The sequence below is a fragment of the Giardia intestinalis genome, chromosome 4, assembly GCF_000002435.2.
Source record: "Giardia intestinalis strain WB C6 chromosome 4, whole genome shotgun sequence".
Taxonomy (NCBI): domain Eukaryota; phylum Fornicata; order Diplomonadida; family Hexamitidae; genus Giardia; species Giardia duodenalis.
Window position 1 is genome coordinate 142,107 of NC_051859.1, and position 20,076 is coordinate 162,182.

The 20,076-nt window shown below is 48.4% G+C and overlaps 9 protein-coding genes across 9 annotated transcripts; 5 read left to right on the plus strand and 4 right to left on the minus strand.

The window, feature by feature from the left end:
- Window positions 1-20: 20 nt before the first annotated feature.
- On the minus strand, window positions 21-3,539 carry GL50803_0094653 (WD40 repeat protein; the record flags this gene model as incomplete). The annotated part of the gene is made up of 1 exon (XM_001707224.1): window positions 21-3,539. The coding sequence occupies one exon, from the start codon at window positions 3,537-3,539 to the stop codon at window positions 21-23; it is 3,519 nt and encodes a 1,172-aa protein (XP_001707276.1).
- Window positions 3,540-3,575: 36 nt separating this feature from the next.
- On the plus strand, window positions 3,576-4,802 carry GL50803_0094654 (uncharacterized protein; the record flags this gene model as incomplete). Its single annotated transcript, XM_001707223.1, has 1 exon — window positions 3,576-4,802. One exon carries the CDS (start codon window positions 3,576-3,578, stop codon window positions 4,800-4,802), a length of 1,227 nt encoding a protein of 408 aa, XP_001707275.1.
- Window positions 4,797-7,067, minus strand: GL50803_0013220 (ATP-dependent RNA helicase; the record flags this gene model as incomplete). The annotated part of the gene is made up of 1 exon (XM_001707222.1): window positions 4,797-7,067. One exon carries the CDS (start codon window positions 7,065-7,067, stop codon window positions 4,797-4,799), a length of 2,271 nt encoding a protein of 756 aa, XP_001707274.1.
- Window positions 7,068-7,297: 230 nt separating this feature from the next.
- Window positions 7,298-8,959, plus strand: GL50803_003007 (uncharacterized protein; the record flags this gene model as incomplete). Its single annotated transcript, XM_001707221.1, has 1 exon — window positions 7,298-8,959. One exon carries the CDS (start codon window positions 7,298-7,300, stop codon window positions 8,957-8,959), a length of 1,662 nt encoding a protein of 553 aa, XP_001707273.1.
- A 108-nt stretch (window positions 8,960-9,067) lies between these two features.
- GL50803_0094658 (NPL4-like protein) lies at window positions 9,068-10,651 on the plus strand (the record flags this gene model as incomplete). The annotated part of the gene is made up of 1 exon (XM_001707218.1): window positions 9,068-10,651. One exon carries the CDS (start codon window positions 9,068-9,070, stop codon window positions 10,649-10,651), a length of 1,584 nt encoding a protein of 527 aa, XP_001707270.1.
- Window positions 10,652-10,668: 17 nt separating this feature from the next.
- On the minus strand, window positions 10,669-14,832 carry GL50803_0032879 (RecF/RecN/SMC N terminal domain-containing protein; the record flags this gene model as incomplete). Its single annotated transcript, XM_038046059.1, has 1 exon — window positions 10,669-14,832. One exon carries the CDS (start codon window positions 14,830-14,832, stop codon window positions 10,669-10,671), a length of 4,164 nt encoding a protein of 1,387 aa, XP_037901901.1.
- Window positions 14,833-14,871: 39 nt separating this feature from the next.
- Window positions 14,872-16,725, plus strand: GL50803_0094662 (Ankyrin repeat protein 2; the record flags this gene model as incomplete). Its single annotated transcript, XM_001707216.1, has 1 exon — window positions 14,872-16,725. The coding sequence occupies one exon, from the start codon at window positions 14,872-14,874 to the stop codon at window positions 16,723-16,725; it is 1,854 nt and encodes a 617-aa protein (XP_001707268.1).
- Window positions 16,726-16,776: 51 nt separating this feature from the next.
- On the minus strand, window positions 16,777-18,939 carry GL50803_0017484 (uncharacterized protein; the record flags this gene model as incomplete). Its single annotated transcript, XM_001707215.1, has 1 exon — window positions 16,777-18,939. One exon carries the CDS (start codon window positions 18,937-18,939, stop codon window positions 16,777-16,779), a length of 2,163 nt encoding a protein of 720 aa, XP_001707267.1.
- Window positions 18,940-19,000: 61 nt separating this feature from the next.
- GL50803_003549 (uncharacterized protein) lies at window positions 19,001-19,963 on the plus strand (the record flags this gene model as incomplete). The annotated part of the gene is made up of 1 exon (XM_001707214.1): window positions 19,001-19,963. One exon carries the CDS (start codon window positions 19,001-19,003, stop codon window positions 19,961-19,963), a length of 963 nt encoding a protein of 320 aa, XP_001707266.1.
- Between the last annotated feature and the right edge of the window lie 113 nt (window positions 19,964-20,076).

Genomic DNA, 20,076 nt, shown 5'->3' on the forward strand with positions numbered 1-20,076 from the left:
AGCACAGGAGGTTTATTTATTCAAAACTGGTATCTGTGCCTTCGTCGAGCGGCCTCGGCAGCGTCAGCTTCGCGTTTCCGATGAGCCAGCACGGACTCCCTTTCTAGGCGGAGAAGCTCGTTGCCGCGGACTTGGGCGACTTCGACCTCACAGTCTCTATCGTATTGCCCAATATAGCTTGTGCCCTGGAATATTGTGACAGCCTCGCCCAGTGACTTTACAAGCCCTTCTGAACGGCTTATGACAGATTTTGATAGGAGCTTCAGGTCATTCCGCAGCCCAGCGTCTCTCTTGATCGTCTGCTCCAAAAGAGGAACCGTGTGGAGCAGAAAGGTCTGCGCCCATTCCATGCCAGCGCTAATATATGGAGTTTCTCGAACAAACTGTGCCAACATTGTTATGAATTTCCGATAGTGCTTGGAATTTAAAAGCTGTATTGTGTGTAAAATGATCCTCTCAATGTCGGCTTTTAATTTAGACGCTTTATAGATGGTTGTTATGTAAAGCTCAAACAACTCCTTGTTGTGCAAAATCATGGCAATCTGAAGCCCATGGGCCAGACACGGTATGTTGTTATGATCAAATTTCTCCATTCTAAGAGAGCCGGACACGATACTGTTTGCGTGCTCTCTCTCGTAGCAATCTAAAATGATCCCTGCTGAAGTAGCCACTGTCACCTCAATTCCTAGATCAGCTATGTCTATATACCTGTTGTACTTGGTAGTCTCCCTAGTGTACTCCAATGCTCCAAAGGGCGTAAGGGCCAAGAAGCGCATTCCATCCGGAGAGACACAGAGGTCAATCACTCGTGCCTCCAGCCGCTTTCCAGTGACCTCCTGAAGCGAGTCAACGACTCTCCGTGACTCACGGTCCCGTATCTTTGTCAATTGCACAAGGCTGCGGACGGCCATGCCGGCCTCGTCATCACTGGAGTCTGAAATATGCTTGTCAAGTATCTCACGTGTATTCTTATCCAGAATGTCTCTCTTTCTAACACCAGCTATGCCCTTATCGATGGTGATCTGATACTTTCCCACAAGTGTGTATGGCCATGTCTTGTATAAATACACGATTATGTACTTGGAGTCTCCAGCGCAAATAAGGAAGTCACCCACGATGCAGAAGTTCTTGCACGCTTTCCCATAAGAGCTTGACATATAGTGTCTATGTTCATCGTCTTTGAACCCACCAAGTATGTCTCTCCCAACGTTAAATACTCCCGTTTGCTCTCCACCTTCCACGCTCCATATGGTGATCCTTCCGTTACTTGTCGAGGTCAAGAGCTGCAACCCGTCGGGGGTGAAGTCGACTTGCAACACCTCCACACCCTCGGGTAAGATCTCACACGGGATACTCGGTGAGAAGGTGCTCCATACACGCGTTGTTCCATCCCAGCTACTGCTTGCAAGCTCTCCTGTCCCCAAGGGTGAAAAGCTGAGAGACGTTATGGGACCTGTGTGGCCAGACAGAACTTCCAAGAGCTTAGATGTGCGGAGCTGGAATAGATATATCTCAAAGTCTCCATCCGAGCATCCCACTGCTATTATGTCCCCGGAAGGCTCTACCGCCAGGGCAGAGAAAGACCTAATGATTCCGCGGCTAATTGAATTGGTTAGCGCATTCAGATCGTTTGCAATTATCCTTGTATTAATAGAAAGTTTCCGGAATGTCACTTTCTTGGTTAAGTCAAATGCAAAGACCAAACCGTCGGCGCCTGCAGAGATCAGCACGCGGCTTGTCTTACTGAATCGCACCTTTGTCACAGCCGCTAAGTGATTTGTTACAACAGCATATGAGAAGCCAGAAGCAAGGTCATATACGTGCACGGCTCCATTGACACACCCTATGGCATAAAATTCACCATTTTCGGAAACATCTGCACAGGTCGTTTGAGGGGGCGGTACCTCCTGGATGACAAACGTCTCGGCCAGATAATCGAACACGCACAGCGAGTGATCGTGGCTGCAAGCCAACATTAAGTAGTTTTTGTAGATACATGCTGAAGTGATAGGGTATGTGCAGGCTTTGAGATTATGAATGTGCTTGAAGTGAGAGATACGGGAGCTTGACTTCGAGCACTGTTCGTTCCAGAGCAGAACGTCCTCCACCGATAGAGACTCTCGCTCAATAGCAAGCTTAAAATACAAGGTATCAAATGCATATAGGCTATAGTGGCCATCTGCAAAGCCCACTACGATAGTCCCAGCAGATGGTGCAATGGATTGGGGGTCGTCATTGTTTCCTATCTCAAATCCTGCTGATAGGATGATTGCTGATGCCTGCTCCTCTGCTCTCTTTCTATCATACCCAGTGTATACTTTTTCTGGTTCGAGATTGTAATCAATCACCGGATTCTCGAGTAGCTTTGTTGTCTCCAGATTATCAATAGATATCTTATTCCCATCATGATCTATGATAAAGTTCTTGGCATCCTCAGTCTTGCTTTCATCGTCCTTTTCATCCGTATCGGACCGCTCCTGCTCCTTGTCATATAAAAGCCGCGTGTCTCTGAGGATGTCCCTTTTCTCAATTAGATGCCAGGCCCAGGCACTTGTGGCCTCCGGCGCTCCTGATTCCTCGCTCGATTCTTGCTCATGTTCCTCATCTTCGTGGCCAGCTCCTGGGGCCCACACATTTAGAAAGCCCTTTCTCGAAACTGTCACTATACTATATGAAGGCAAGGTGCCCTTTGCAGCCCTCTCTAGGTCGACGTGCTCCAAGTTCACGTAGGTATCAATCATGTCTGCAATGCGCGACGTTGTTCCCTCCGAGAACTCTGTTTGAGTAGGGTCCTCACTATCTAACTCAATCCCTGTCACCTGCAACTTCATAAACTCATACAGACTCATCTGTGGGTTCTTTATAAACGAGCGAATGTCAAGCAAGGATCCACGCTGGGCTGCATCCTCCGTCACTGCCTGGATGCAGTAGGCATCAGAGGACCCTCCACTGTGGCCACCCAGGTGAGCTGTGCTGTAGTTCAGTACTAGGCGAAGAGGATGGGTGGGGTCGAGCACCGAGTAGCACTTAACGTTATTGGAGTTTCCAGCCACTACTAGAAATAGCTCATCAGGTGTGAAGCGCATAGACATCACGCGCATGCCACATGGCACGGTAGTTATTAGCTCGAATTTGGAGGAGCTGAGTGTAGTCACTCCAGAGCGTAGATTCATCAGCGGGGTTGCCCACACATGAATTGACCTAGACGATGATACAGCTAGAATGGATCCATCAGAATTGAAGCAAAGAGCCTCAACTGGATACCCGAAGGCCATACGGCACAAACTCAAGCCAGACTCAACGGAAATAAGTGATCCGTTGTTACGGTTATCAACAGCAAAGATAAAGCGCTCATTGGCCGTGATGGTGAACCGCTTGAGCTTGTATCTGGCCTCGTATGGAAGTGTGATGGATGTTTTGGAAAAGGGGTTGATTGAGCGAATGCGATTGTGTGCTATCGTATATATGTCTCCACTGGCACAATGTATCTTTCCAGCCGTGTGAATATCTGTTAAAAGGTTGTTGAAAGAGTACGCCATTAGTGCAATTAAAAATTACCTCCGGAGTTTTTTCAAATGTCCCGCTCGTCTGCTTCTCTCTTCAACATTATTGCCTCTCCGGCGGTGACTCGCATCGCTCGCTTTATCCTCTCAAGCAATGAGAATCAATTTATCCATTTTTTCTCGGCGTTGTATCCGGCTGGAGCTCCCCATACAGTCATCGCAAGATCTGTCGACGGGTCTCACTACGTCATCGACATGAAGGCCCGAAAGATCCACAATACGTTTGGCCGCAAAGAATTCCTTGCTGCCACAAACACCAACACCAAGCTTTGGTGCAGCATCGACCCGGCGAAAAATGCCATCTTCATCCGCGACTGGGAGGCCCCCAAGCTACTAATATACCAAGAATTCACTGACAGAGTTCCTGTCTCGATAGCTTTGTCCAAGGACTATGTGGCTATCGTCAGCGTGCCGTACAATAGAAAGCACCGCGGCAAGGATGGAATCTCCGCTGAGCAAATCCATGCGCTTCCTGATGCAGCTACCTCCTTAGACAACGTTGAAACAAGCTCAGTTGCTGGCTCCTTCACTAGCGATGGCCAGTCACTGGCCAACTTCACCGGCCACATTGCGAGCGTCGACGTTGCGTACGCTCTGACAAAGGAAGGGGCCCGCAAGGGGCTGCCTGATTTGGTCAATCGGCCGGGTGTTGAAAAGAGTACAGAGTCAGGTCTCCTCAATTTCACGATCAGTATATATCGGTTTAGGAAGCTAGAAAGTAAAGATGCACACACCAAGTATGCCGGGCAGGTGGTCTCTAAGTGTGAACTAGTGCGCCAATCACACTTAGACTTCGCTGCATCTGGCATTATATCGACGGCGTTCGACCATGCAGACAGCTCACAGCTCTACATTGCACTGCAGAGTGACGAGCTAATTACTCTCGACACCACAACAAACGAACTGTATCGCGAGACGACCGATGGATACCCTTGGGAAGTTTTGTCCGCAGGATACGGCAAGGAGTACAGCATCCGTGTCCCTGTGGCTGGAAGGCGCACACAAGCCATGAAACTTTCAGTGCCCATAAGCTGCTATGGCACATACGTGGTAAGTTCAAACCGCGAGTCGTCCACTTTATACAAAAATGGAGAGCCTATCATTGAGGGATTCCCACCAGCGACCTGTGTGTCGCCAGACTCTGCCTTTGTGTGGTTCTACCTCAACGGAGTCTTCTACGAGCTGGATCTTCACAAGCTCGCTGAGATGAAAGAGACAATCCAAATTAAGTGCCTATAGTTTTATTGCCCTCCTGCTGTTGGATCCTTTTGTGCTCTTATTTGTCCTTGCAACGTTACTCACGACGCCACTCGTTTTCTTCGGTATGTCCTGAGAAGAAACCTTAGATGAGACAGCCCGCTTTTCACTTCTGTCTAAAGAAATGCCTGAAGATCCTCCTAACTTCAGCTCTCGTGGATGCTCTGTTAGTAGATCGGCAACGTCTTCCTTTACCTTGGTGGCTGCTCCGACCAAGTGCATTGGTGGTCTTCTCAGCTTCGATAAGGGTTTGAGAGGCTTTGAAAGCAGAGACTCTAACCGGGCCCTAGAGATCTTTATTTGCTCAGAGAGCTCTTGAGAGACGGCCTGTGCTTCAGGGTTATTTGTAAATTCTCGAAAGTCCCCATCTGACTCATCCGAGGAACTATTAAAGTTCTTCTCGTCGCGACGCTTGTACGACTGTCTCCTCATAAAGCTCTGGTTTTCGACAAGAGCGTCTGCCGCCTTAGAGGCCGCAAGCCAGATGTGCTTGATGCTTTTTAGAATGTCACTCTGGATGTCAATAGCTGGAGGCATTGTCTTCTGGGTGTAGCCACACACAGATGCGATTTGGACAAAGCGACTGTTGTCAGCTGGAGAAATCAGAGAGACTGCCATTCCCACATGCTTCTGGTCAGCGCCCGATTCCACCCGTGCTGCACGACCAACCCGGTGGATATGACTGGAGGTGGAGTCCGGGGCCGAATGCTGAATAACAAGCGATACATGGGGAATGTCAAGGCCTCGGGCGCACACATCTGTAGTGATTAGAACGGTATCATCACGGTCACGGAGTCTGTCCACATTCTTATATCTCTGACGCTGAGGCATCGACGCATGTACACACCACGCGGAGATGCCAAGGAGCTGGAATATGGTCGTGAAGTTCTTAGCCTGATCAATAGTCTTTACAAAGATGATCGTGGGGTAACGATATCGGATCACGAGATACGCCATTAATACGCTTTTCTCCGCCTCATCAAACACGTGATTCCACAGTTCAAAAACAGCCTTATTAACGATACAATCTGGAGATATGTCAACAATGACCAATTTGCTGCCCGAAAAGCCTAGATTGCTAAGAACCTTCAACCACGACATGTATATCTGCCGCTGGCTTTCGGTTACTGATGCGTTATCAGCTATTTCGAGCACGAGCGCCTTCTTCGATGAGCGAATAGCTCTGTCGAATTTGTTGTCCTTGCGAGAACCCCACTTCTTCTCCTTCCATGTTCTTCCTTGATTAGATGGCTGCCCTGTCTCCTCATCGGGCTCTGAAAACTTTATATTCCGCTCTCTGAGCAGCGATGGAAGGCTCATAGTTGCTGAGCTGATTGTGACTTTTGCTGTACAACCATCGACCACGGTGCTTGTGAGAGAGCTACACAAGTCTATGAGCTCATGAAACCGGCCCTTCTGAAGCATCTTATCTGACTCATCTATGACCAGTCTGTCTATCAAGCTGGTGTCGGCGAAGAACGCATTAGACCTTGAAATGTCATACAAACGGCCCGGGGTGCCCACTAGTATGAGGGGCCGCTCCCGTATGAAGCGCTCCTGCTTCTGGGGAGAGATCCCGCCCACAATGGTGTACATTATGCGAAAACACTTCTGGATGTCCCCAAATATTGTTGTCATCACAGTATTGATCTGCGTGGCCAGCTCGCGTGTCGGTGCAATGATAAGGGTCTGCAAGGCTCGCCTCTGGGCCTGGTCTGGGCGCTTGAGGGCATTGGTCACCAGGGTAAATGCCTTGTGAAGTGCTGGGAGCAGATATGCAAGGGTCTTCCCAGAACCTGTTTCAGCGGCGATGACAAGGGACTTGTTATGGAGGGCAGCCCTTATTGTCTGAGTCTGAATGGCGCGGGGCTTGGTATATCCTGCTCGCACCAAATACTTACAGAGAACAGGATGAAGGCCCAGTCTAACCCATTCATCTATGCCCTCAACGTCGGCAAGAGAGCATATTTCATCAACAAACTCCTGCTTGTAACTGTGATCAGCCATAACATTCAGCTCATCCTCAGGAAAACTCTGAAAAGCATTTGAATCCTCACTGCTCTCTGCAGAAGATGCCTTCTGCGGGGAGCTCTTGGCCTTATCGAAGAGGTTCTGCTGAAAAAGCTCCTTATGGGAAATTGTCTCCAGACTGACGAGCCCAGAATGTATGTCTCCGTTCTGGAGCTTGAGTGACGGGTCGGGCCGCCACTTTGCCCGGTGGAGGATGGACGTCGCGACAGGCCTCATTGAATTAATTCCATCGCGGACCAAGCATTTGTGTAAAATTACTGCTAAAAGTGAAATTAATACAAAACACTTAGACCAAATCTACCAGGATGGCAATCCTCGAGCAATAGACGCGACTGGCTGACTGTCTTGCCATCAATATTCTGTACTCTAGCTACCGGACGGGCAGTGGAAGGACCGACGAGCACTGACATTCAAGCAATGACTGCGGAAAAATTCTAGATTACAAAATGGAATCTCCCTTAAAAACCGGCAGATTGGCTTCCGATGACGCAAATGTATTCTCACTGGTAGAACTGCTGGAGACAGATGCGGTCAAAATGCTTTGCGAATCCATGGTCATTGATAGACGGAACGATTTCATTAACTATTACACAACCTTATTTCCAACGCACATGGATCGTGTGATCATCGGGCAAACGCTTAGCGGCTCCCATAATGTGGTAAACCTGAACACGGGAACAGTTATCAACACGTTTGAGCGCCGCCAGGCCCTTTCGTCATTTTCTCACGACTCGCAGCTGTGGTGCGCCATTGACCCGCTGAGCCAGTCACTTTATCTCCGTGACTGGGCCATTCCGCGCCTCCTCATCTTCCATGAGTTCCAAGATCACCTTGTGCTCAGCACTGCACTGATGCAGGACTACATAGCGATCATTTACACCAAGCTTCCACCAGCAAAGAGGGCCAAGTCTTCGGGGAAAGCTTCTTCAAAGACATGTCTTAGCCGGGCAACAAGCGACCATGATATACAAGCCAATGACCCTGAGTCCGAGGTCAAGACGTTCGCAGATCACGGTGACAACATGGACGATGGGGCTATCGGGGACCTAAGAGACTCTGACCTGGACACCGCGCAGATTCCTGAGAAAGATGTCGATCCAGGGTTCTTAAGCAGAAGCCTTAGCCAACTGAATGTTATCAGTAACACCGCGGGAGATCTTACCAGCGTGGAGCTGAACGATGACTCCGATGATTCGGAGAGCTCTGAACACTTAAAGAATTATACTTCTATGAGTCTTGCTAGAGACCGTGACTACATGCTCTCGTGTAGAAACACACTTGATAGTAAGCTGTCTACCCGTAAGCAAGGTGGCAGCCCCGTTGCTACCTCAATGGACGGGACCTCGTCCAAAGGAGAGGTATCATCGCTGAGTGACCAGCACAGGCTGGTGTCTACTGTCCCCCTATCGATTAATCAGAGTCCCCTTCTTTCCCAAAGTGCAACCCTTTCCTTCCTTGACAGAGAGGAGGTCAGAACTCCTGTGGACCAGCTGACCCCTAATAAGAGCATAGAGCCCGAGTTCACCGTTAACATATATCGCATAAACAAGAGCGTGCACGGAAACACTTTTACGGCTCCGTACTCCCTTGATAGGGTGGTGAGTCAGCGCCTCCGTGGATCGGTTGTGCTGGGAAGCTATTTCGAAACCGATCAAACACGCCTATATATTGTCATGCCCAATTACGAAATGTATATTATGGACCTAATTACATACGAAACAGAGTTTGTAAAAACGACTGCTTATCCCCAACGCTTCGGACTAGGGCATGCAGGCGGAGAGTATCGCTTCACAATCTCATCAACAGGAAAAAATTTGAAACTGAGCACTCCGATAAGCACATATGGGCAGTACATACTGACCTCAAACAAAGAATGTAGCACGGTCTATCGCAATGAAAAGGTCTACATTGAGGGGCTTCCGCCTGCAGCCTGTCTCAGCCCTAAGAAGCCAGTTGTTTGGTTTTACATAAGCGGGAGGTTTTGCGAGCTTAACTTATTAAAAGTCAAACGTAACCAAAGAACCCTAATACTTAAGACGAATGCAAGGGGCCAGATGCCAACTAATTCTAAAATTTCTAAACCGGCTATTGCTTATAAGGTAAAGTAAATGTGTACTAAGGATAAGATGTCGCCAGAAACTGCCACAAGACAGCTGAGTTGGAAACTGAGCTGGGAATTGATCTGAGAATTTAAAAATTAAAAGGGTGGCAGGACCATGGTTGTAATCCGCATTCAAACTCCCGAGGGCCAAATAAGGGCAAATATGGAGAGCACTGCTACTGTGAAAGACCTCTTCCGCGAGATCAGCAATATGCTTTCGCTGTCCTTGAAGGACGTTGCAAACGCTCTGTACTTTGACGTCAAGTATACTAACCTGGTTTATTCCCACGACATCCATTCAGCAGACCTATTATCTAAGCACTCATCTCTGCAGCATGGCGCCCTTTTATATTTGAAGATGGAGCGAGATTTGGGGAGCGATAGTGACAGTGACAGTGATAGCGTAAGCCCGGAGGCCTTGTTCCGCAACATCATGTCTCTTAAGGATCTCCCTCGTCCCCCAACAAAAGGGAAGCACTGTACACACGACTCTACCATGCGATGCACACGCTGCTACATGGAGTGGGAGGATGCGTTTCTCAAGTACATAGGGAAGACTCGCGAGGACCTCCAGATGAATGAGCACATCAGGGCCAGCGAAACTGACGCTATGGATGCGGCAGCGGCAGCCTTCGATCCGTGGTCTACATCTCCGGATTCGAAGTCGGGGACGCACAGTCCTCGAAAGGGCCTACAAAGCTATCAGAGCGTGAATAATATCCAGCACCTTAAAGATAACATAACCAAGTTCCAGCTGAATATTGAGCGCCAGAAAAAGGCGCTGGTTGCGTGCCTTTCTGTGTCGGAAACGCAGATGATGGAGGTGCGCAAGCTGGTGGAGGAATCAATGTATAACCGGAACTTTTACGGAGTCATGTACGGCCGCTATGAATACCTTTCGGAGGCTAACAGGCTCGAGGCTAACGTGTTCATAGAGTGGATCTACATCCCACCTCAGGAGTGCATAGCTGGGACCGTCGTTGTACTGTCGGACCCGTGCAGCAAAGCAAAGAATAAAGCGGCTGAGAAAATTGCCAATGCATTTGGCTTAATAAACATGGGCCACACCTTCACCCATTTTAACGATCGCGGCTTTATCCTGTCTGGAGCCGAGATAGGCTCGCTTGCTGTGCGGACGGCAAAGTTAGAGGCCCGTGGCGCTGAGCACGCCAAGTTTATGACAAACTTGCGCGGCTGTATCGACAAGACCCGCAAAGAGTTAGTTCTCGACGCTTTTGCAGCATCGCGACAGCTTGTGAACCTCGCGCGTAACAACATCCTCGTCGAAAACAAGGTGGAGGACCCTGGCAACTTTGTTCGCTTCAGTGAAAAGCAGATCTTTGAACTTAAGGCATCTGAGTTGGTGGATGCTGTATGTTTTCTTGTTCCCGTGGCTGTCACGACACACAAGGATATCATCACCACGATGAAGACCAAGATATGCTCATCAGACTTTCCGAGCCTGGGGAGTCCCTGCCCACCGACTCTGCACGACGTCGCCAGCTATATCTCTATCCATAAGTCACAGAAGCTGAGTGAGGTATATGCCAATTGTAACTACCTAGTTTATCTTACTGACATTATCTCTATTGAGGAGGTCATAATGTTGATAGATTTGATAAAGAGGGGTGCGCCTAATGAGTCATTTGAAGAAATTGATAATATCATAAAGGGAACGGTGAATGCAACCCTCGTGTGACGCTCGTCGCAAGTCTGCTAATAGAGCTCCTCAGTGCAGAGAGTTTCTAGTGTAGCGTCTCCATTACGCTCATATGCTGTGCCAGCAGAACCTGGTGACCCCGCCAGGAGCGGCCGGCGGATTATGATGTGCACGCGTATTCGCGGGTCTTCGAATGTGAGATAAGATGGGAGCTTTGGAGAGCCTACGAAGTACTGGATTTGATCATTGTGAAGCGAACAAAGCATGTCGTGAGCTACCTTCTCGAACTTATCGTCGAGGCCCTGGTTTATCTCATCTACGAGCCTGAACCTGATGGAGCTCAGTGCCTTCTGGCCATATAGTGAATTGACAAGACAGAGAGCTACCACCGAGCTCTCTCCGCCAGAAAGAGTGATGCCTGTTAGTGTTTCGTTGGCAACGAACTGCGTCCTGAGCTCTAGGCCTGGCTTTAGGGAAGTCATAAGCGGTACTATGGCTTGGATTTGGGGCTCCTTGACTACGGGTTTGAATGCCTTTGACAGGGCAATGAGCTGGCTCTCCTGGACTTCGTTTGTCAAGAAGGTAGACAAAGATACTCTGGCAGATAAAATGTGCTTGCTCTTTTGATACTTCCTTGAGAACATATCTACTGATGCATCGCTCGCTCGACTCGCTCGGGTATCTTGCTTGTGATGGTGTGTATCACTGTCGGAAGACTCGTCGGATACATCGAGGTCAAGGTATGATGCTTGCTTCAACTTGTCGAGAAAAGGCTCCAGCTTTAACATAAGAATAGAGCCATCTTCACTAGCTTTTCGCTGAACGTAGCTGGCCGTCCTCTTAGCGCTAGGCTCCGCTGGCTCAGTGTTAGCAATAGAATTTTCTGACGCTGCTGTGCTGCTTTCTGAGTCGTTGCCCTCGTCCCCGGTTTTCTGGCCATTCAACACTAGTGCAGTATATGAATCTATTTCTAATGTATTACTAGTAGATGAAATGGATACTGCTTTTAAGGAAGGATTCTCTATCAGGAAGGCGGTGAACTTATCCATTTCAAAGCAGCGTCGATGGTCCCCATCGTACTCCTTAAGAAGCGCATGTGCTGCGTCAAACTCTGGTGAGACTACGGATGCATTTCTCCTTCTGTCTGAGGTAAAAAGACCCGTGAGTACTGCCTCTCCGGAGATTCCGAACTCCCTTATGTTATCTCCAAATCGTTTGCTCACCTCTGCTATCACCTCAGCTACGCTATCTTGAACTGTGCGGATCACCTCAAGCAAACGGAAAAGGTGGACAAGTATATACGCATTTGACGCAAACCTGTCACTTAGAAAGTCGCAAAACTTTTTCTTTTCCGTTAGAAAGGTATCTTTGATCGATTGGTCTTGCTTGGATTGCTGCAACTTAAACCTGTTCTCCAGATTATTGACAAAGGCTTTGAAACATGTTAAATCCACGGTATATGGGCTGGTAAGGTCCATTGCCGAAGCCTGTAGCTTTGCAGACGCAACGTGCTTTGTCAACTCTTTGGCAAATTCTCTGTGTGTTAAAAGATATGGAACTGTTGTTTCCAGCGACGAAGAGTCGCAAGGACTTTCAAGGGGAGGGTCAGGTGCCATGTCTGGACAGAGTACCTTTAGGATTGATAGTATGCGGCTCTTTCTGACCCTAAATACGTCCTCGATATTGCCTAACGTATTCTCTCTAAAGACACTGGCCCGCTTTTGTGCTAATTGATGCTCATCTTGCGCAGATGTCAAACTGATATTAAGATCATTCCCCCTTTTGTGGAGGTCTTTGACCTGTGTGGCAAGAGGTATAAGAACTTGAATATCAGCGAGCCTTGCTTTACTCTGGGCCAGTGCAGAAATGGCCGACGTGCTCAGTAAGTTGGACATATCTGTGTATGCATTTTCGGCGGCAAGGATGTCTTGTTCTGTGACGACTTTATAAGTTTTCATCCTGGCATCTAGGGTGTTGAGCTCCGAGCGACACTCACGCAGCAATTGATTAGTCTCAGTTAGCTTGACTCTGCTTTGGTTCATAAATAACTTAAGCTCCTCCATGCGTGATCTCGCTGCCTGAATGCTATCGCTGTACGAGTCCTGCAGCTCTTTGACCTCCTTTTCAACGGCTCTCTTGTCTTCTAGAATCTTGTGCATAAACCGTGGATATCTCATTTGTTCTGCATAGCCTTGAACACATTCAGCATATGCCCTAGTAGGGTCAAGACCGTACGACGTGCGGGCCAGGAGCTGCCTCTGGTTATTAGACGTCCCGATATGCAGCATTCCATCATGACATAAGATGTTGAAGGTGCCCACATTAGACTCCATGAATCGGATGATCTCAGCATTTGTTAGCTTGGACCCTGATGAAGATTGGACATACACTGCGACACTTAGCTTCTGGAAAAAGTGATTCAGTACGATGGGGTTTCCATCTAGGCAATCTATTAGAAACGCGATGTTAGCCATGGCGGATGCTTGTACTGAGGACCCCGACGCCGAAAGAGTTCTAATACCCGCCGTGTTGATGGTCTTAGTCTTTAGTGAAGCATATTGGTTTTCCAGCTCTCGATTAGCGCGATTGTATGCTTCTTGGTAATCCATCTCGAGATAATCTTGAAGGAGCTCGATGGTGGTTGCGCCGCCTCTATCCCTGTACTGATCAAATCTCCTACTAAGGTTTGATTGGTGTTCTATTGAGTTGGTTAGTACAGTATACAAGGATTGGCCGAGGGCGGATTGAAGCATGAACTTAACAATATTAAAAGGAATTGGCGTATCCGATTTTATGCCTATCCACTTTGCTATGGGAACAAATAAAAAATATCGCATTGAGCTATCAAGCTCTAACTCAAGAGAGGCCTGGTAGATATCTGCAAGCCAGCTATAATGGGGCAGACTCCTACATTGAAGCACCAGCTGCTCTCGCTGTTCTCGTTCATCTTCTATCTGCTGATGTCTGACCATCGCATCCTTATATTCGGTCGACGCATATAGTGATGATGCTTCAAAGTTCATGTTGCATAGTGCTACTGACGCCTCTGACCTCTTTGCTTCGAGTTCGCTGATGGAGGTTTCATACTCGTGAATCTGGTCATTCAGCGAATTGATTCGCTGTTGTAGAGCGAGGTGATCCTCATCAGATTGGCTTTGTTTTTGGGTGATAGCTGCTTCATATGCTGATTGGAGGTCAAGAAGCCGCTTTGAATTTGCTGTAATAGTTCGAGATAACCGCTCTAGCGAAACTATGGAACTTTTCATGACAGTAAACCTCCTCTCCATCTCTTCTGTTACCCGTTGTACTTCAAGCTGGGTCTTCTCAATGTCTCTCTTCAGGGTAATTAGTGGCTCTTCCTTTGATTGCATGTCGCTCACTAGTTTCTTGTATTCATGCAGTGTCTTGGTTCGCTCTGTGTTGACTTCTAGAAATTCTAACACTAACAAAGCCTGCCGGCCTAAATTGACGGTTTGCTTCAAGGATCCTAGCTCTATAATCTTCATTGCATTCTGTACCATTTTTAGAAAGTCGTCGTGCTTACTAATGTAGGAGGTCTCAAAGGTTTCGCGTGCGGCTCGGCAGAAACTCATTAAGGACATGGCCTGTGGCTGAAGGCTTTCCAGTGTATTGGTCAGATCGGGGAAAATAAGATCAAGGAACTTAATTAATCGCTCGCTGGGTGTCATCAGAGTTAGTCTCTGAGCATCAGATTGCATCATCGATTGGAAAGGGTTGTCTACCTGGATTTCAAAGTTCTTTCTTATGTCTCTGCATAGCTTATCTTGCGTAATTGCCCTCCCATTTGCGTAGAATTGCACGTGCTTGCCTCTTTTCAATAGTACGTGTACAGTATAAATAGATTCATGCGTCAATCTACTCAGTACATAATTGTGTGTCTTGTGGCAAAACACGTCGGTAACTTTGGTAAACAGATTGTGGGCGTCTGGCACTGATAGCTTGCTAACATTGCAGATGGTCACCAAAGCACATGAAAATAACTGATGCTCTTGTATCAATGAGTCTGTATCGCACAGATCTGGATGCCGCGATCCTAGACAAAGCGCCACCGCATAGAGGAGCGTGGTCTTACCAAAGCCATTAGGGGCGACAAAATAGTTGACGGTAGGGAGGGCGTATACTCTGGCGTGTCCAACACCTCTAAAGTGGTAGCATTCAATGCCAATAATCTGCCCAGAGGAAAAGCTGGGCTGCTCCATGAGAGCCGTGGCTTCAGTGTCAAAAGCTTTTAATGAATAATGAAAAAGGCCAATCCGATCGCTAATCGTCCATCGTTTGCCGGCATTTTGGAAGCCATCCGGCACAACGACCTGGTCACTTTAAAAACGCTGATTAACAAAAGCGGAGTACAGCGAGATGCAGAAGGCCAAACAGCTTTAATGCACGCAGCCTTTCTCGGTAATGATGCAGCCTGTAAGCTCCTGCTTCCCCTGCAAGCGGGGTGCACAGACAATATGGGCTGCACAGCCCTAATGTTCGCCGCCGAAAGAGGGCATTTACAAATAGTTAAGGGCTTGCTCGGCCACGAAGCCCGGATGCAAGATGGTAACGGTGTCACAGCACTGATGCTAGCAGCACGAGGAGGTCATCTAGCATGTGTGCAAGAGCTAATTCCCCACGAGTCCACATTGACAGACCGATCCCATGGCACAGCACTCATGTCAGCCGCGTTGTGCGGGCATTCTGACATTGTGCGGCTTCTCCTCCAGAAGGAGGCACGCGTTCAGACCGTGGAAGGGGTCTCTGCTCTCATGGTTGCTGCACAAGGCGGTGACTTGGCGACATGCAGACTACTTCTGGAGAAAGAGGCGGGGCTGCAAACACGAAATGGGTGGACAGCCTTAGCGTTTGCTTGTAGAGAGAAGAACTATTTAGTTGTTCAGCTTTTGAAGAGCAAGGAGGCAGGGCTCTGCGACAAAAATGGCACGACATCCCTGATGCGTGCGGCTCGTGCAGGGTGTACACAATCAGTCGAGTGCCTCCTCAAAGCAGAGACAAACCGTCAAGATAAACGCGGGCGCACGGCTCTTATGTATGCTGCGAATGCGGGGAACATGGAGTGTGCCAAGCTGCTTGCAACCTATGAAGCTGGCCAACAAGATAAGCAAGGAGTCACTGCTCTCATGATAGCAGGTGATAAGAACAATGTGGAAATAGTTACATTACTGTTGGCTAGCGAGAGCTCTCTTACAACCAAGCAGGGTGCAACAGCATTGACTTACGGAAACATACCACATTACACTCCCATACTCAATACATTGAAGCACTACTTTATTATCACGGGAGGTGCTATTGATGTCAAGAAGATAAAGCGGCGAACTGTAATTGCATATCGGAAAATACATGCAGAGATGCCTGCGCTTCTCTCGTTCTTTGATAGGTTTTGCGCCTTGATTATGGAGAATCTCACTGGCTCGTCGGCGTATGTTGACACTGTGTTATCTGACTGTCTTCTTGAACTTGACGACCTTCTGGCAATCGATCTCGATGAAGGCAGCTGTGCCATCTGTCTAGACTCTCTGCCATCGATTGTGTATCTTCCGTGCAGACATCTCTCCATCTGTGAGCTTTGCAACAATCTATTACATGACCGGAAATGTCCGTTATGCACGACACCCATAACATCCTTCTTTTCGCTAAACTATGACCTCCCATCTAACAAGCCCCAGCAGCCAGCTTCTCCTGTGGCACCGCCACCAAAATCTAAGCAGGTGTCCAACACCCGTTCCTCCGTGACTTCTTCTTCTCATGCTTATACAGGTCCAGCCAAGCGTTCTGGAAGAGACCACAGGATACGTGCACGAACATTCCAAGAACTGGATGCGGAAACAGTTCCTGGTGGGCATTTCCTCCAGAGGGGCCTTATTCGTGCAATAATAGATGATTGTGAAGAGCAGCAGCAGCAGTTGCTACGTAACCGTCGGCCTTCCGCCATGCCTACTACGCCACAGACCAATGACTCCCCAGTTATTATCAGAAGAGGGAAGACAGCGTTTGAGCAGTTGATGGACGGCGAGATGGACCTAAATATGTGGCCGGGGTCTAGCGTTCAAGAAGGCTCCTCTAAGATGGGACCGCTGAAAGGGCATTGAGCTGATAGTTATAGACTGCATCATCGTTACAGGCCTCACTGAACGGACTATTTACATATTATCTTCTGCTAAAACGTTGAAGCTCCTCTTTACCAACGTACTCTCATTAGAATAATACCCTGGCCCGGGTGCAGTCCACATCCGATCTTCGAGCAGCACCCGCGCCGCTTTCGTTGCCGATGGGCCTGCTATCTCAGGACGCAAGGACTCGGGGAGAGTTGTGCTACTCTTAATTCTGTCGTGCGTATACAGCTTAGCAGCATTCTGTCGTCTTTCAGTTGCTGTATTGTATACAGCAACCCCTGGAATCGACATGTCGTACTGAGCCATAATGATTTCCGAAGTATTCCTGTCTGTACCGCTATTGTTGTACATCTTTTTGGGCCGACCCTCCATGTCGGTTGCACCATCATAACGAGCCTTTGCAAAGCTGACTGCGGTCTCGGCACCACCCATTGACCTCTTCTCAGTGTTGATTTCAGCAAACCGTTGTTGGTTTTCAGCTGCCAGTGTCTCCTCACGCTGCCTCTGCTCTGCGTCCTTGTGGATGGTATTCCGGGGAACAGTCGATGCAAACGGACCAGATAGCGTCGTTGAGAAATCATGCTTCTTTGATATCGCCGAGAAGCTCTGGGTATCATTATAGGACCCCGGACCAAGGTGCTCTCTGTCCCGACCCAGCTTACACACTTCACTCACCTTATCTCTGTCAACTGCCTTCGAAAAGCTAGCCACATTGGCCGCGTTAGACACACCAGCCCTTATTGCGCTGAGATTATCCACATTACCAATTCTGTATGGTGGCGGTCTCTCCTCGATCTCCTCTGCTTCGCCGTCCACTATCACCTTCTCTGGAATGCTACTCGCTGTTTCTGGCCACTTCTGCACCCCAAATGTCTGTCTGAGCGCAAGCCGGTTAACTGCAAGCATAGATATATCGTTGTCAGCAAATGCCGTGACGTTGTTCTGGGACGCTATTTTGTCGAACTTGGAAGGTGGTACACTATACTGTCCGACAGGGGGGTTTGCTACTCTAGTCTTCTCCTCCATGGATAGAAAAGGTGGCAACTTCTCTGCATTCTTCACACCCCTCAGGAACTCTGCCATCGCTTTGTTGCCCCCAGCACCATCCCCTACCGCAGACACAGACGGATGCAGCTTCTCAGAGAGCTTTATAGCCTTTTGTAGAGACTTCTTTACTTCCTGTCTTAATTCTGCCTGTTGCCGTAGTTCATTCTGCCTCTGTGAAATGGATCCAACGTCCTCCACCTTGTATGTGTTTGGGGCTATCTCGAGCATGTCCTTGTCATACTTGATAGAAAATCTGTCTACTGCACTTGCAAATGCAGGTGACGGCTTTGTAAGATCTGCAGATTGCAATATGTTCTTGATAGATGTGTCGTAGTCTCCTGGCCCCACTTGTATGCTTGGATCTCCACCGAAAAGTGGCTCCCTTCCCTTTGCTCGCACCCAGTTCGTTCCTGCATAAGGGAATGAACGCATCTTTTTCATTTTCGGTAGAAACCCTGGTTTAGCAATGGAGCTAGACGCACCTCCGACGGGAATAAGGGCAGTGGAGGCATTGTGTCCTTTCTTTGATACGCTCGGCGCTACAGGAACAAAGTCCTCACGCTCTATATACGCCCCTGGTCCGGGGTTTTCAACCATGCTCATAGCGGTGTCCACTATCCATGCGTCTCTCCCCGTCCTTGCTATGGGCTTTTCTGGCAGTCTTGCCTTGTAAGGAATGGATTGCACTGCTGCACTAAGATCGGCATTGTGTCGATGCTCTGCCTTGGCTTTTAGAGACTTTTGAAGCTGAATTTTCTTTCTCCTAATGTTGTCTGTGTGGCCAGCCTTTGATAGATTTGGCTGGATGTTCGTGTACTGAGAAGGACCCGGGACATCGTTCTGTACATCTTTAAATCGAGGAACTGTGCTGGCAAAGGCGCTGTGTTCCTGGATTGCGCCTCTAATGTATACTGGAGTAGTGTATGCGTCATAAGCTCCAGGCGCAGGTACAAACGCTCCTCGCTTAACTTCTTGATCAAACGTGTTGTCATTAACTGCTGTTGTCTGAAAGGGGGCTTGACCAGTATACGCAGAGCGACGGAGTGTGCTAGTGTCTGTATTATAATACCCCGGCCCGAGGTGCGGAGGGACATCCGACTTACCTATATAGCAGGAGTCGCGCTTGCTTCTGCTAGTAAACATTCAGGATTTGGCGCGGTTTTTAATTTTTCCTTTACAACTGCAGCTTGCTCCCCTGGCAGCAATGCCCAAGAAACTGGACATTGAGATAGAGCTCCCCGACGGGTCGCTGGGAACTATACACATAGAAGAAGGTGACGACCCTGAAGCTTTGGCGCGGCTCTTTGTTGCGGAGCGGTGTATCAGCCAATCCTATGTGAAGCCACTGACAGCGTTCATCCAGGAGGCCTTGGAGCGGATCCCTGATCACACCGTTGAAAAGCCGAAGCGCACTGTAGAAAGCATGAATGAGGCATCTACTCGTCTTTCTCGTCCTTTCTCCCATCAACTATCCCGGATCAATGAGCATACCGATTCACTCAGCTTTTGTACACATCTGCAGCAGCATTCCACTGGGAAGGGCCTAGCTTCTGCAGGTCATTGCAGGTCAGAGGTGTTTACCAGACTGTACAATTCTGGAGTGTCATCCATGAAGAAACGGCAGGCACTGTCAGAGCAGACCACAGAACAACAGGTTGCAAAATGTAAGGTGTCCACTCGGCCAAATTCTGCCTCAGAGCGGCTATACAGGCAGGCACTAGAACAACACGCTCGTATGGAACGGAACCAATTAGAGCAGAAGCGCCTTCAGGAAGAGCTCCCAGAGGAATGTACCTTTAAGCCTGCAATTCTTAGCTACTCAAAACAGTTAGATACCAAAGACCACGTTATCCAAAGGTTGACAGTTAATGCACCAACAGCACAGAAAACAAAACTAGATCGCCTCCAAAGACTGGCTGAGCAAGAAACACTGAAGGAATGCACCTTTAAACCATCATTATCTACCACGCAAGAGAAGGCCATTTCCATTAAGGCCCAGTATAAGATTGACATCAAAAGAAATGGAACCAGTGTACTAGACAGACTGACAGAACCTCATACTAAGACGCACAGTAACAGTATTCTTTTCGTCCCAACCGCCCCACTTTCAAGGCCAGGGAAGGCCTACAAGCATATAGGCCACGATCCAAAGGAAAGGCTGCTTTAATGTGTTGCAGTGTATAGCAGATATCCACTGTGCCATTTGACAAAGTACTATCTGGCAAAGTACTCATTCCTTTATCCCAGTGCCTTCTCCCCCACAGATGAAGCCGGAGGTGG